Raw genomic sequence first — 15,598 nt, forward strand, 5'->3', positions numbered from 1 at the left:
GTCAAACGCAGCCGCGGTAAGTCTTGAAACAGACATGGTCCCTGCTGGAGCAGGTCCTTTCTTAGAGGTAGAGGCCACGGGTCTTCCGTGAGCATCTCTTGAAGTTCCGGGTACCAAGTCCTTCTTGGCCAATCCGGAGCCACGAGTATAGTCTTTACTCCTCTCCTTCTTATGATTCTCAATACCTTGGGTATGAGAGGCAGAGGAGGGAACACATACACTGACTGGTACACCCACGGTGTTACCAGAGCGTCCACAGCTATTGCCTGAGGGTCCCTTGACCTGGTGCAATATCTGTCCAGTTTTTTGTTGAGGCGGGACGCCATCATGTCCACCTTTTGGTTTTTCCCAACGGTTCACAATCATGTGGAAGACTTCTGGGTGAAGTCCCCACTCCCCCGGGTGGAGATCGTGTCTGCTGAGGAAGTCTGCTTCCCAGTTGTCCACTCCCGGAATGAACACTGCTGACAGTGCTATCACATGATTTTCCGCCCAGCGAAGAATCCTTGCAACTTCCGTCATTGCCCTCCTGCTTCTTGTGCCGCCCTGTCTGTTTACGTGGGCGACTGCCGTGATGTTGTCCGACTGGATCAACACCGACTGACCCTGAAGCAGAGGCCTTGCCTGACTTAGGGCATTGTAAATGGCCCTTAGTTCCAGGATATTTATGTGAAGTGACGTTTCCATGCTTGACCACAAGCCCTGGAAATTTTTTCCCTGTGTGACTGCTCCCCAGCCTCTCAGGCTGGCATCCGTGGTCACCAGGACCCAATCCTGAATGCCGAATCTGCGGCCCTCTAGGAGATGAGATCTCTGTAACCACCACAGGAGAGACACCCTTGTCCTTGGAGACAGGGTTATCCGCTGATGCATTTGAAGATGCGATCCGGACCATTTGTCCAGCAGATCCCACTGAAAAGTTCTTGCGTGGAATCTGCCGAATGGAATCGCTTCGTAAGAAGCCACCATCTTTCCCAGGACCTTTGTGCATTGATGCACTGACACCTGGCCTGGTCTTAGGAGGTTCCTGACTAGGTCGGATAACTCCCTGGCTTTCTCCTCCGGGAGAAACACCTTTTTCTGTACTGTGTCCAAAATCATCCCTAGGAACAGCAGACGTGTCGTCGGAATCAGCTGCGATTTTGGAATATTTAGAATCCAACCGTGCTGTCGTAGTACTATTTGAGATAGTGCTACTCCGACCTCTAACTGTTCTCTGGACCTTGCCCTTATCAGGAGATAGTCCAAGTAAGGGATAATTAAGACGCCTTTTCTTCGAAGAAGAATCATCATTTCGGCCATTACCTTGGTAAAGACCCGGGGTGCCGTGGACAATCCAAACGGCAGCGTCTGAAACTGATAATGACAGTTCTGTACCACAAACCTGAGGTACCCTTGGTGAGAAGGGCAAATTGGGACATGGAGGTAAGCATCCTTGATGTCCAGAGACACCATATAGTCCCTTTCTTCCAGGTTCGCTATCACTCCTCTGAGTGACTCCATCTTGAACTTGAACCTTCTTATGTAAGTGTTCAAGGATTTCAGATTTAAAATGGGTCTCACCGAGCCGTCCGGCTTCGGTACCACAAACAGCGTGGAATAATACCCCTTTCCCTGTTGTAGGAGGGGTACCTTGATTATCACCTGCTGGGAATACAGCTTGTGAATGGCTTCCAATATCGCCTCCCTGTCGGGGGGAGACGTTGGTAAAGCAGACTTCAGGAACCGGCGAGGGGGAGACGTCTCGAATTCCAATTTGTACCCCTGAGATACTTCCTGCAGGATCCAGGGGTCCACTTGCGAGTGAGCCCACTGCGCGCTGAAAATCTTGAGACGGGCCCCCATCGTGCCTGAGTCCGCTTGTAAGGCCCCAGCGTTATGCTGAGGACTTGGCAGAAGCGGGGGAGGGCTTCTGTTCGTGGGAAGAGGCTGTCTGCTGCAGTCTTTTTCCCCTTCCTCTGCCCCGGGGCAGATATGAGTGGCCTTTTGCCCGCTTGCCCTTATGGGGACGAAAGGACTGAGCCTGAAAAGACGGTATCTTTTTCTGCTGCGAGGTGACTTGGGGTTGAAAGGTGGATTTCCCGGCCGTTGCCGTGGTCACCAAGTCCGATAGACCTCCCCTTTATACGGCAATACTTCCATATGCCGTTTGGAATCCGCATCCCCTGACCACTGTCGCGTCCATAATCCTCTTCTGGCAGAAATGGACATCGCACTTACTCTTGATGCCAGAGTGCAAATATCCCTCTGTGCATCTCGCATATATAGAAACGCATCTTTTAAACGCTCTATAGTCAATAATATATTGTCCCTGTCCAGGGTATCAATATTTTCAGTCAGGGAATCCGACCAAGCCACCCCAGCACTGCACATCCAGGCTGAGGCGATTGCTGGTCGCAGTATAATACCAGTATGTGTGTATATACTTTTTAGGACATTTTCCAGCTTCCTATCAGCTGGTTCCTTGAGGGCGGCCGTATCAGGAGACTGTAACGCCACTTGTTTTGATAAGCGTGTGAGCGCCTTATCCACCCTAGGGGGTGTTTCCCAGCGCGCCCTAACCTCTGGCGGGAAAGGGTATAATGCCAATAATTTTTTTAGAAATTAGCAGTTTTTTATCGGGGGAAACCCACGCTTCATCACACACCTCATTTAATTCATCTGATTCAGGAAAAACTACGGGTAGTTTTTTCACACCCCACATAATACCCTTTTTTGTGGTACTTGTAGTATCAGAAATGTTCAAAACCTCCTTCATTGCCGTGATCATGTAACGTGTAGCCCTACTGGAAAATACGTTTGTTTCTTCACCGTCGACACTGGAGTCCGTGTCTGTGTCTGTATCGACCTGATGTAACGGGCGCTTTAGAGCCCTTGACGGTGTTTGAGACGCCTGTATTAACTGATTATCCGGCTGTCTCATGTCGTCAACAGACTTTTGTAAAGTGCTGACACTATCACGTAATTCTTTCCATAAGATCATCCAGTCAGGTGTCGACTCCCTAGAGGGTGACATCACTAACACAGGCAATTGCTCCGCCTCCACACCATTTTCCTCCTCATACATGTCGACACAACGTACCGACACACCGCACACACACAGGGAATGCTCTGATAGAGGACAGGACCCCACTAGCCCTTTGGGGAGACAGAGGGAGAGTTTGCCAGCACACACCAGAGCGCTATATATATACAGGGATAACCTTATATAAGTGTTTTTCCCTAATATAGCTGCTGTATATCTTTATATGCCAATTTTATGCCCCCCCTCTCTTGTTTTACCCTGTTTCTGTAGTGCAGGACTGCAGGGGAGAGTCAGGGAGCCTTCCTCCAACGGAGCTGTGAGGAAAAAATGGCGCCAGTGTGCTGAGGAGATAGGCTCCGCCCCCTTTTCGGCGGCCTTTCTCCCGCTTTTTTATTGTAATTTAGGCAGGGGTTAAATACATCCATATAGCCCAGGAGCTATATGTGATGTATTTTTAGCCAAAAAAAGGTATTTCTATTGCGTCTCAGGGCGCCCCCCCCAGCGCCCTGCACCCTCAGTGACCGGAGTGTGAAGTGTGCTGAGAGCAATGGCGCACAGCTGCGGTGCTGTGCGCTACCTTAAAGAAGACAGGACGTCTTCTGCCGCCGATTTTCCGGACTCCTCAGTCTTCTGGCTCTGTAAGGGGGACGGCGGCGCGGCTCCGGGACCCATCTATGGCTGGGCCTGTGATCGTCCCTCTGGAGCTAATGTCCAGTAGCCTAAGAAGCCCAATCCACTCTGCACGCAGGTGAGTTCGCTTCTTCTCCCCTTAGTCCCTCGATGCAGTGAGCCTGTTGCCAGCAGGTCTCACTGAAAGTAAAAACCTACTTTAAACTTTTTCTCTAAGCAGCTCAGGAGAGCCACCTAGATTGCACCCTTCTCGTTCGGGCACAAAATCTTAACTGAGGCTTGGAGGAGGGTCATAGGGGGAGGAGCCAGTGCACACCAGGTAGTCCTAAAGCTTTTTACTTTGTGCCCAGTCTCCTGCGGAGCCGCTATTCCCCATGGTCCTTACGGAGTCCCCAGCATCCACTTAGGACGTTAGAGAAATATAAATATAAAGTGTTATGTGTAAATGGGTGTCAACCAGGTAACCCCTGATATCACAGGAAAATGTAGCCATAACATTGTATGCTGGCTGTTTAGAATCTCCCCAGGGGCATCAGGAAACTGGTGCAGCAGAGAGTTCAGTTTATAGGTTTCTGTAATTGATTTATTTACATTTTTTTCACCTCTGCTAAACTGCAAATCATTTATTCTTTTGCCTGCTCTTGTCTTAGGAAGAGGACCCCATTAGTAGGAATCATGAAGCTCGCATCTTACACTTAGAGGCACTACTTGGCAAGCTGTCAGAGGTTTGTAGGGTCTGCTGTTCTTCTCGTGTCCTGCAGAAGCACCTGAGAACACGTGATGGAATCTTTACTGATGCTACCATTTTTATTTAAAATTCTAGGCCATTGAGGAAGACCGGAAAAGAGCTCAGTTAAACATTAGGTAATATTATTAATATTTGTATTTTATTTCGTAACTGTATTCTCAAATCTTTTCCGTTGATCAAAACCGTTTGTAAACACATACCATTACACATCTGCAATACAAAAAAACAATGGCTGAGCGTGGCTACATCTGTATTCATTGTAGATCTTTTAATCTACACCCAATATTTATAATGCCAATCAGCAGCTATCTTGGACTCTTTCAAACTGATTGTAAGCCAGTGTAGTGATGACCATTTACACTAAGGCAGTGGTTCTCAAACTGTCATCCGGACTCCAAACAGGTCATGTTTTCCAGGTCACCTAGAGGTGCACACGTGTATTCATTACTCACAGAGACGTGTGGAGCGAATTCTTTCACTCGCGAGTCTCTGAGGAGACCTGGAAACATGCACTGTGTGGGGTCCTGGGTACAGTGTGAGAAACTATGCCCTAAGGGGTAGATTTGCCCAGAGCAACCAATCAGATTCCATTGTTTTCTAAAATGCAAGAGAAATTATACAATCTAGTTGTTGTGGGCAACACTGGAACTTTGTTTTAAAAGTTCTAGTAAATCTACCTCTATGGACGGTATCCAATTAGCCCGATTGTTTTTCTCCCGAAAAAAACACAAAACAGGCTGATAGCACAATTTCATTGTTTGTCTATCCAACTAAAGTTTTTTTTTTGGTGGGAGATAAAGGACTCCTTTTCATGCAATAACACATGGGATCCGGGATAATTATTCAGACCCATGTGTTATCGCGAATCTGATGTCTATCAGGGATTGTACAGCCACGTGAAGCATAATCCCAGATAAATGGCAGGTATCAGGGCTAATTTGATAGCCCCTGGCGTATCCATTAGCTGCAGTAAATTACCGCAGCTAATTGGATACCGCCTTAAATCTTTGATCCACAGAGGATACAGTAATGCTTAAATAACCTTCAGTAGCCTGCCCCATCAATCCAGAAAAATGTATGCCAGTACTGCAGCAAAAGTCCTCTGCTAGATCATTTGTGTCTGGGTATTGTTAGAAATATGCTTTCAAAGGTAGATCGCAACAATGAACACTATATCATAATAGACACTCTCCGGTTCTTTACTGCAGCCTTCTATATTAAGACAAAACCTATCCAGACATAAAATGTAAAACAAAGAAAAAAAATCTAACACTGTCCTAGCCATATATCTAGGGGTCGTTTGTTTGGGCAGCAGGTTATTAACATGATATAACATTATGGAATCTCCCTCTTGCTACATATTCATACTCAATGCCCTCTTTTTCCTTTTTGCTGTTTTTATGCAGTGATGAAATAAAAGATCAGAGTGTTTTGCGGAGAAGGGTTGACAGTCTAGCGCAAGAGTTTGAAGCATACAAGGCAGCATTTCTCAAAGAGCAGGCAGCAAAATCTAGCTGTGATCTATCAGACTGCCTTCTTCAGAAGGTGGGTAACCAGAGTGTTACACGTGTGTGTGTGTGTGTGTGTGTGTGTGTGTGTGTGTGTGTGTGTGTGTGTGTGTGTGTGTGTGTGTGTGTGTTCGTGTGTGTGTGTGTGTAGCACTTGGTTCTAATGGAGTGGTTCCTTAATAGATAGAATCGGTACCAATTGCCCAGTCTATAACATTAGACAATCTTCTACCGCTTTTATGAATGCACTGGGAGGAATATTGTTACTGTTGGAATTGCTAAATAGTAAATTCCAGACTACAATACTAGGGTAAAACCTACAGTATAACGCACGTTTTTTTGTTTGACTAGGTGGATGCCAAGGTAAAAGAGTCCATCCAAATGATGTTTGGCAGCCAAGCAAACCTACCAGAGTCCTTATTGCAGTGGATTTCCACCAACTATGTGAGCAATGAGGACTTCTCCGCCAGACTGCAAGAACTAGAGCTCCGGATCCTGAAGAACATCACACAGACAGTCTCTATTACAAAGAAGATGCCGACGCCAAAAGTGGTGGAAGGAGCTGTGAGTGGCGTGATATCTGGCATTACAGAGGAGGTGAGGGTCTCTCCCCGTTACATACGTATGTCTTTGTCTATGTGGTGGTCTTGGGTGGAGCAGCAGGGTTCTACACGATAATATTTCACGCACTCTGCCTCTGCTGATGTGCTTGTAATTGCTTTGTTTGCTGGAAAGGTCAGTATTCAAACTATCTGCAGGTTTTGCATAAAAGCTTTTTTTTTTCTTTTGTAACCATGCAGTACAAACAGTTAAATCTTTACAAATGTCTCCATACAGCCATATGCGACTTTTGTTTTGTTTTTGTTCTAGGAGGCTCATGTTATTGTAAACAATGCATTGAGGCTCTACTCTCAGGACCGCACTGGCATGGTGGACTATGCGTTGGAATCTGGAGGTAAGCTGTTGATTTCTAACTAATAGGAGCAGCTATTGTGGGGTTTTCAGGCCACCTGTGTGTTCCGGTTTGTATTTGTGTGCGTCATTCCATTGACAGTCAGGAAGTTTATACTTCATATAAAGTAAATCTTATAACTATACGGCGAGCACCAAGATTATGTGTTTACAAACTGAGTCACTTGGCATTTCCTCTTATAAACATCTAATGAGTTTATAAACTCTGCTTACCCCCTTCTTCAGGAATGTATCCCTCGTAGTCCGGCAGCTTTCTGTTTCTCCCAAGATGCATTATTTTGTTTCACAGGTTTACTTCTATTTTTTTTTTTTTACTTTAATCTTTGAGTTCTGATGGAGTCAAAACCATTTTTTAGTTTTTAAGCATAAATATATAGACAAAGCCCTTAGTGGCGCACACTCCACGTTGAACGAGAAACCAAAACAGAAAATAAAACCTAAAAAGGGAGTATGTTAAATACAAATATAAATATCAGTTTAGGTGATATGTGTCACTTATACCACTTTATCACCAAAATCTCTGGTCCACCCCGGATTTCTGTACTCTCAACCCAGGTCAGACCCCATTGAAACCAGTTTTACGTGCCTAAAAATAAACTTATTGCACGTAAATGCGCAGAAAGCCAGGATTTGCTGCAGTGTGAAAGAGGCCAGGGGAAATAACCTAGGTCGAGCCGCTAGAGAGCAGGGTTGAACGCATCGCTGCGTGGTGTGAACGGGTTGCCGGGTCGATGCAACCTGCTACCCATTCACTGTCATCATCTGATCTCCAAGAGCCACCGCTGATGTCACCAACCCGGCAGTATGACATGGTTGGGGACGCCAGTCTGAAAGGGGTCACACCCGAGAAGCACGACCCGCTAAATGCAGTGTGAAGGGAGTATTACACTGCATACACAGCCAGTCAGCAGCTTTTAAGCATAACCCAGGCCGTATAATCCGGGTTGCGCGGTTTACTCTGCACCCTTACCTGGGTCTGACCCTGGTAGCTAGTGTTTAGTCTTTAAATTCCCCTGCCTAGTAATTGTTGGTTACAGTAGGTAATGGCATATTATAAAAACAATCTAAAGAAGTCTTGTACATAGTTACAAAAACTTTTCCCGGTAGCTGCTCAGAAAAGATGTTGCTCATTGCAACCAATTTTTATTTTTGTTTTGTTTTTAATGCAATTTTGTAGTTTAATACTTGGGTGGCATTGGCTAGACCACCTTTTCCCCAGTAGAACGGGATTCATAAATGCCCCTCAAACTCTATTATACAACATATGAAAAGGTGCCATAGTTGGCTGGTACTGGTTTTCCTTTATCCTGATGTTTTTTGTAGGTGGGAGTATCCTGGGCACTCGTTGCTCTGAGACCTACGAAACAAAGACTGCACTGGTGAGCCTGTTTGGCGTTCCCTTGTGGTATATATCTCAGTCTCCCAGAGTGGTTATACAGGTGAGTCTACTGATCTGACCTTTTACATGTAGCACTGTTCTTCATAACGCTGTTCACATTCATTCTGTCTCCTGCAAACCTGTACAAAGCAAAGTGTCTGGGGCCTACTAACTGCAAGCCCAAATTTCCAACCAGCCATTACGTAGTTTAAAAAAACAAAAAAACTTGACTTGCATTAGAGCTTCATACTGTGGTTCGCAAACTGGATTCTGTACAATGTTAAGGGTTTTATCACTAAAAATAATCTGCTCCCAGTTTCCCCTACCTATATTAGTACTTTGGAGGGGCTTAGATTTCACTCTGAAGTATTTAGAATGTATCCATGCCTCAGTCGCTCTAAAAGACCCACCTCCTGTCGCTGCCTGTTGTGGTACTCTGCAATCTTCATGTGTTGGTGATTGTACAACATGCACATTAACTTGTGGATCCTCACCCCCAATATGTAAATGTATAATATTTAATAACTTGAAGATGTGTTTGCTAAATGTGGTTGTCCCCAGTTATCCACAAAATACATGTATTATTGTGTATGTATTTGAAGGGGAGGGGGAGACCTGAGCACAGGTGTATCAATTAGGGTGTGAATCAATTGCTAAGAATATATAGTTCCACAGTGTATCACGGAACACTGCCGCTGACCTTTCTGCTTTCCACACACACAACACCACAATAAGAGTATTGCTCACCCTGCACTATTACCAGTGGCACATGCAGGGAAGCAGCATACTCTGAGGGCAGGCCGTGTGTATTTAATCTATAACTTTTCTGACACTCAATCATCTTCTACGTCGGCGCGCTCTCATTGTGGCTAATGATCTACTGAGTCCCCTGCGCTGAATACAACAGGGCACTCAGGTCGTTACACTACAACAGCAGCACCAAATTAACTTCATTCTAAACCCTGTGACACCGGGACACGCTCACTCACTCTAAATGCACCTGCACACAGTGAGCAGCAGCTGCCCCAATTAGTGACAAAATACATGGCTGCCTGTTACTACCCCTCCACTCATGCATGGAGTTTTACCTTTATCATGTACGACACACCCTCACATTGCATGCTATTAATCAACAATATTCACATTAAAGACTGATATCAACTATTTGGCAGTTTTGTGAGATATTCTGTGGTGTGGACTCATTGGTGATTGTTGTTTGAAGTAATTATTATTCTTTACTGGCTGTATACAGTATCTGCACGATGAGCTGTTACCTACTGTATCAATAGGAATTATCTATGAGACCTTGAAAATATGTTGCCAGTTTTGAAAAATTATTTTGCTCAAGCTTTCTGAATTATAAGTGAACTACACATTGTCTATTTGATTCATTTATTACAGCAAGATCATTTATTATCTCTGCTATTATCTACAACTATGGGGTGTATTCAATAAGAGTCGGAAGCTGCCGTCTTGTCGGAAAGACGGCAGCTTCTGACTGATTTAGGATGGCCTGATTTTTTTCCGACAAGTCGGGAATTCCCGACTTGTCGGAAAACACGTGGATCGGCGGAATAGCTGCCGATCCGCGAGTTTCTGTCGAAAACGGGGCTAAATCTGACATGATTTGGCCCTGTTTCCGACAATCACAATCCGACTTTACAAAAAAAAAAGTCCGATTGAGGTGAGGAGACGGGGGTGCAGGGCGAGGCAGGGAGAGAGTGCTTACCAGTGGGCATGGCACCCTTTGGTGTGTCCTTTCCGGCGGCTTCCTCCAGCGGTACCCTGTGAAATCACACACGGGGAGCTGCTGATAGCAGCAGCAGGGCACAGGGAATGGTGGATTTGGCCTCTCATTGAATAGGGCATGCCGGATCCATTCCGACAAATGCATGTCGTAATAGATCTGACTCTTATTGACTACACCCCTATATGTTATATGTGATGTTTGTCTATCTGTATGTGATTAAAATACTTACTGTTTTTTTAAAGGGTATCCGTTCAGATGGTCGACCATGTTATGGTCGCCAGTCATTAGGTCGACCACTATTGGTCGACATGGACACATGGTCGACACATGAGAGGTCGACAGATGAAAAGGTCGACATGAGTTTTTTTTAACTTTTTTTTTTTCTTTTGGGGAACCTTTCCATACTTTACGATCCACGTGGACTACGATTGGAACGGTAATCTGTGCCGAGCGAAGCTGTAGCGGAGCGAAGGCACCATGCCCGAAGCATGGCGAGCGAAGTGGTGCACTAATTGGGGTTCCCAGTCACTTTACGCAAAAAACGACACCAAAAAAAAGTTAAACTCATGTCGACATATTCATGTGTCGACCTTTCATGTGTCGACAATGTGTCCATGTCGACCATATCAATGTCTACCAATAGTGGTCGACCTAATGACTGTCGACCATAACATGGTCGACCATTCATACCGGAACCTTTTTAAAGTACAGTAATAAAAGTTAAATTTTATAACTATAAGAGTGCCCCCAGAAAGCGTTTCTTCTGCTCCTTCTTGTATTAATGTGTGTTACAGCCGTTAAAAAATAATTACTTGTGATTTTAACAAATTAATATTTGGCATCCTGTACTCTTATGAATGTTGACCTTTTGTTGCCCTCATTAATGAGACATTTAATTTGTTGATCCTACATATATATATTTTTTAAACGGTCCTTGTACAATTTCTTAATATTGAGGGCAGACAGGTGTGAGTGCCAAAATACAAACTATCATATGGGGCATATTTGTGAATTAGTTTTGTAAGTTGTGTAGGAATCTTCTGTGGTTATCTGATGACGGGATGGGTGAGAAGCGGAGAAGGATTTTACTCTAAGGGGCCCATACACCAACAACTGATTTCTGTAAATTTGCCGATCTCCCGATGGATTTCCACAATTTGCTGAACCCGACCAAAAAAATTTACGGCATTGGCGAATCAGGGGTTTTTAACATGCAGAATTGTCCCCAATTCTACGATGGATCGCCGATCACTGATGGCAGCCGATTGGTGTAGCTGTATGGTTCTCATTAGAGGAACATGCCAAAGCTATGTGTCAGATTACCATAGTAGTCAAATAGTCTTCACGTTAGGCTGTTTTAGCAGGGCGCCAGGCCCTGCCCGATTTTTAAAGGGCAAAATGCGCCCTACCCTTTTACGGGTGCCCTGCTAAAACAGTCTGCCGTTGCTGTGCCCCTGCCGCATTATAATAGATTAAATAGAGAGTTTAGGGGAAGCCCAGCAACTCCATAGGGCAAACCGCCATTAGCGACGTTGACGGCCAGACAAGTCCAGGCTAGGCTTTTCCTGACATGGTCGCAGCTGATGCGACCAGTCGAAAAGCCCACTCTGCGGCTATATGAAGAGAATCTTCCTGCGGCTATATGAAGAGAATCTTCCTGCAGCTGCCGTGATCAGAGGAAACCCCCCAGTGTCTGCCGTGCGGCTGATCACTGCTGATTTGTCAGCCCAGCAGCACCCCCCACCCGCAGCTGCATAGACTATCAGCTGCTGGAGAAATGTTATATAGCAGACCCTTAACTCTCCTCCGGACCCCCGGAGGCTACAAAAAGGAGCATTGGAGCAGGCACCGGGAAAATGTGAAGAAGTAGTATTCTGACCATCGATGTTTGCACCGATGTTTAAAAAAATTTTTTTGCCAGTTTAGTGGTTAATACAGAAATCGGCTATAACTGAAGTTTACTGTCTATCACAAATCCCTCCGGCAATAAACTAGCTTCTGGTGTGCACAGAAGTTTCTAATGTGCCTCCGGGTAGAGAGGAGGTACCCGGACGGAGGCGGCTGCACACGGGCCTCCTTCTCTCTTAAAATGCCCCTACTTTCATCTAAAGCATTGGTATTATGTTAGACTTGCTAGTTGGTGGAAAATGAGGAGGATTTTGTTCAGAATATAAATGGCAACTGCGTGTGCTCTAAAATCTGCAGCTAAATTATGTTTTTTCTCCAGCCTCCTGGCTTAATTGTGTAAAGATCATTTATACCCTCCTCTTTCAGCCCGACATGTACCCTGGTAACTGCTGGGCATTTAAAGGCACTCAAGGATACCTGGTAGTGCGACTTTCAATGCGGATTCACCCAAGTGCATTCTCACTGGAGCACATTCCGAAGTCCCTGGCCCCCACTGGCAACATCACGAGTGCTCCAAAAGATTTTGCTGTATATGTAAGTTGTGTGTGCTGGGTGTCCAGCATTTCCTGCTCTCATCTTTTATATTGCACAACATTGACCAGTTTCATTCTTGGCAGGGCTTGGAAGATGAGTATCAGGAAGATGGCGTCTTATTAATCCAGTCTGTCTATAACGAAGAGGGAGAGCCTCTGCAGATCTTCCCTGTGACGGTAAACTGCTTTTTATGTGGATTAGGAGCACTGCTGCTGAAGCACAGTCCCAGCTATTTGGGTCTAACAGTCCTTTAGCTGTACTGCACAGCGTTCATTCATTGCTTTTCATTCCTCCATACTGCTCAATAATTTAAACAAGTTGTATGTATGTGTGTATGTATGTGAGTGTGTGTGTGTATATATATATATATATATATGTGTGTGTGTGTGTATGTATGTATATATATGTATATATATATATATATATATATATGTTGATGCTAGGTTGTATTTTGGCCAAAACGTATGCGTTGGGATGGATTTGGTCTTTGTTTTAATCACATAAAAAAACACTTACCTTGCTCAAGAAATGTGTGTAATAAATTTAGATACGATGGTGGTTCAATAAGTAAGGTAACAAGACCTCTCACATGTGTAATGTTCTCTGTTCCATTCTAAATTCCCGCTAGGCCAGAGCAGGTAGACTACTGCTTCCCCTCACAGCCATTAGACTGCGCCTCATGTCAGTCATACTGTCCCAACATCATCTGTAAGATGGCATGCTGGCGGAAACATAGTTAAACAATGAGGTGTGTCATGTTATCTATGTGTAAAGGGCACATCAGCAGCTGAAATGCATCGCCAACTTGTTGAGGTGTACAGTGATTGTAATGTCAAGGAAACAGGTTTAGTTTTGTGCACTTCCTTTGAAAACGGCAGGATATATATTCAAGATGAGCAGTGATCCGGCTGGCAAAGCACGTCCGCCACAAGCAGTGCACCAAACCTGTTTCCGTAACGTGATGTTATCACCGTACACCTCGACAAGTTGGTGATTAATTTCGGGTGTGGTATGTTAGATAGACTAGACCTAGGTCGACAGTGTCTAGGTCGACATGGTTTCTAGGTCGACATGAGGTTTTGTTTTTTCACTTTTCCGGGTGTCGTTTTCTCCGTACAATGATGGGGAACCCCAATTAGTGCACAATGTCCCCTCGCTTGGCTCGCTTCACTCGCCATGCTTCGAGCAAGGTGCCTCGCTGCGCTCAGCACAGGTTACTGTTCCCAATTGTAGTCCATGTGGATCGTAAAGTATGAAAAAGTGAAGAAAAAAAAATATTAAAAACACACGTCAACCTTTTGTCATGTCGACCTGGAGTCCCTGTCGATCTAGAAAATAAGATTTTAAATACCTACCCGTAAATCCTTTTCTTGTAGTCCATAAGGGATATTGGGGACAGAATTAGTATGATGGGGTATAGACTGGTCCAAAGGAGCCAGTGCATTTTAAATTTCTTCAACTGGGTGTTCTGGCTCCCCCCCTCTATGCCCCCTCCTACAGGCAGTTATAGGTAAAACAGTGCCCAAAGGAGAAAGGACATACTTGAGAGAAGGAAACACGACAAGAAGTGTGGTGAGATTTTCACACCAGCACACCATAACATAACCTGGCCAGCAATGGCTGTCAACAGAAAAACAGCAACAGCTGAACAGGAAACACAGAACAGAACCTGCAGAAGTCAGTCTGCAAAAGTCACCGCACAGAGGCGGGCGCCCAATATCCCTTATGAAATACGAGAGAGGATTTTAAATACCTACCGGTAAATCCTGTTGCGGAGACTGCTGTAGCACCGCCTGCCCAAACTGGGTATCCTCTTTGGCCAGGCTATCAAATTAGTAGAATTTCACAAAAATGTTCTTCCCCGACCAGGTAGCCGCTCTGCATAGTTGCAAGGCCGAGACTCCACGGGCAGCCGCCCAGGAAGAGCCCACTGACCTTGTAGTGTGGGCCTTCAGAGACTGAGGAACAAGTAAGGCTGCTGACACATAGGCCTGTTGGATAGTAAGCCTAATCCAATGAGCAATAGTCTGCTTTTAAGCAGGACAACCTTTTTTCTGTGCATCAGAAAGCATGGATAAAGAATCCGTCTTCGTGACCCGAGCTGTGCGCCTGACATAGATCTTCAAGGCACGCACAACATCCATAGACTTCGGAGGAGCCGAAGCGTCAGAACAGGACGGAACCACAATAGGTTGATTCAGGTGGAACGCGGAGACAACCTTCGGCAGGAACTGCGGTCTAGTCCAGAGCTCCGCTCTGTCCTCTTAAGAGACAAAGTATGAACTTACACGATAATGCCCCCAATTCTGAGACATGCCTAGCAGAAGCCAGGGCCAATAACATCACTGTCTTCCATGTGGAGATACTTGTCTTCTACCGTCATCAGAGGCTCAAACCAGGAGGACTGTAGAAATTTCAACACTACATTCAAAGCCCAGAGTGTCTTAGACGGCACGAAGGGAGGTTGTACCCCTTGTAAGAAGGTCTGAACTTCTGGCAACACCGCCAATTTCTTCTGAAAGAAAATTGAGAGAACTGAAATCTGGACCTTAACGGAACCCAGACGTAAGCCTTTTTCCACACCAGCCTGTAGGAAATGTCCCAAGTGAAACTCCGCAGGCGGATACGTGCGTTCCTCGCACCAAGAGACAGATCTCCTCCAGATATTATGATGTTTTCACGTCACAGTTTTTCTGGCTTGCACAATAGTGGCAATGACCTTTTTGGAAAGCCCTTTGTGAGCTAGGATATTCCGCTTAACTTCCATGCCGTCAAACGAAGCCGCCGTAAGTCCGTGTAGATGAACGGTCCTTACTGGAGAAGATCCTTTCTTAGCGGCAGAGGCCAAGGGTCTTCTATGGACATGTCCAGAAGAGTTGCGTACCACGCCCTTCGGGGCCAATCCGGCACAATCCGGATTGCTTGGACTCTGTGATGTCTGATCCGTTGGAGCATTCTTGGAATCAACGGAATCGGAGGAAATAGATAGACCAGCCGGTAAGGCCAAGGCGACGTCAGTGCATCCACTGCAGTCACCTGAGGGTCCCTGGTTCGCGAGCAGTAGCAACGAAGCTTCTTGTTGAGGCGAGACGCCATCATGTCGATCTGCGGATATCACCACCTGTCGACAATCTGTTGAAACACC

The 15,598-nt window shown here is 45.5% G+C and overlaps 1 protein-coding gene across 9 annotated transcripts in view; it reads left to right on the top strand.

Moving 5' to 3' along the window:
- The window catches only part of SUN1 (Sad1 and UNC84 domain containing 1), a 224,182-nt gene that overhangs the window by 191,533 nt on the left and 17,051 nt on the right, over nt 1–15,598 (top strand). For all 9 annotated transcript variants that reach the window (XM_063934520.1, XM_063934524.1, XM_063934519.1 and 6 more), the window contains 8 exons: nt 4,306–4,380; nt 4,479–4,519; nt 5,810–5,948; nt 6,263–6,508; nt 6,782–6,866; nt 8,207–8,322; nt 12,286–12,453; nt 12,537–12,629. In XM_063934520.1, coding sequence (XP_063790590.1) covers nt 4,306–4,380; nt 4,479–4,519; nt 5,810–5,948; nt 6,263–6,508; nt 6,782–6,866; nt 8,207–8,322; nt 12,286–12,453; nt 12,537–12,629 — 963 coding nt within the window. The remainder of the gene's footprint in view (nt 1–4,305; nt 4,381–4,478; nt 4,520–5,809; nt 5,949–6,262; nt 6,509–6,781; nt 6,867–8,206; nt 8,323–12,285; nt 12,454–12,536; nt 12,630–15,598) is intronic.

This window comes from Pseudophryne corroboree, chromosome 7 (genome assembly GCF_028390025.1).
Source record: "Pseudophryne corroboree isolate aPseCor3 chromosome 7, aPseCor3.hap2, whole genome shotgun sequence".
NCBI classification, from domain to species: Eukaryota; Metazoa; Chordata; class Amphibia; order Anura; family Myobatrachidae; genus Pseudophryne; species Pseudophryne corroboree.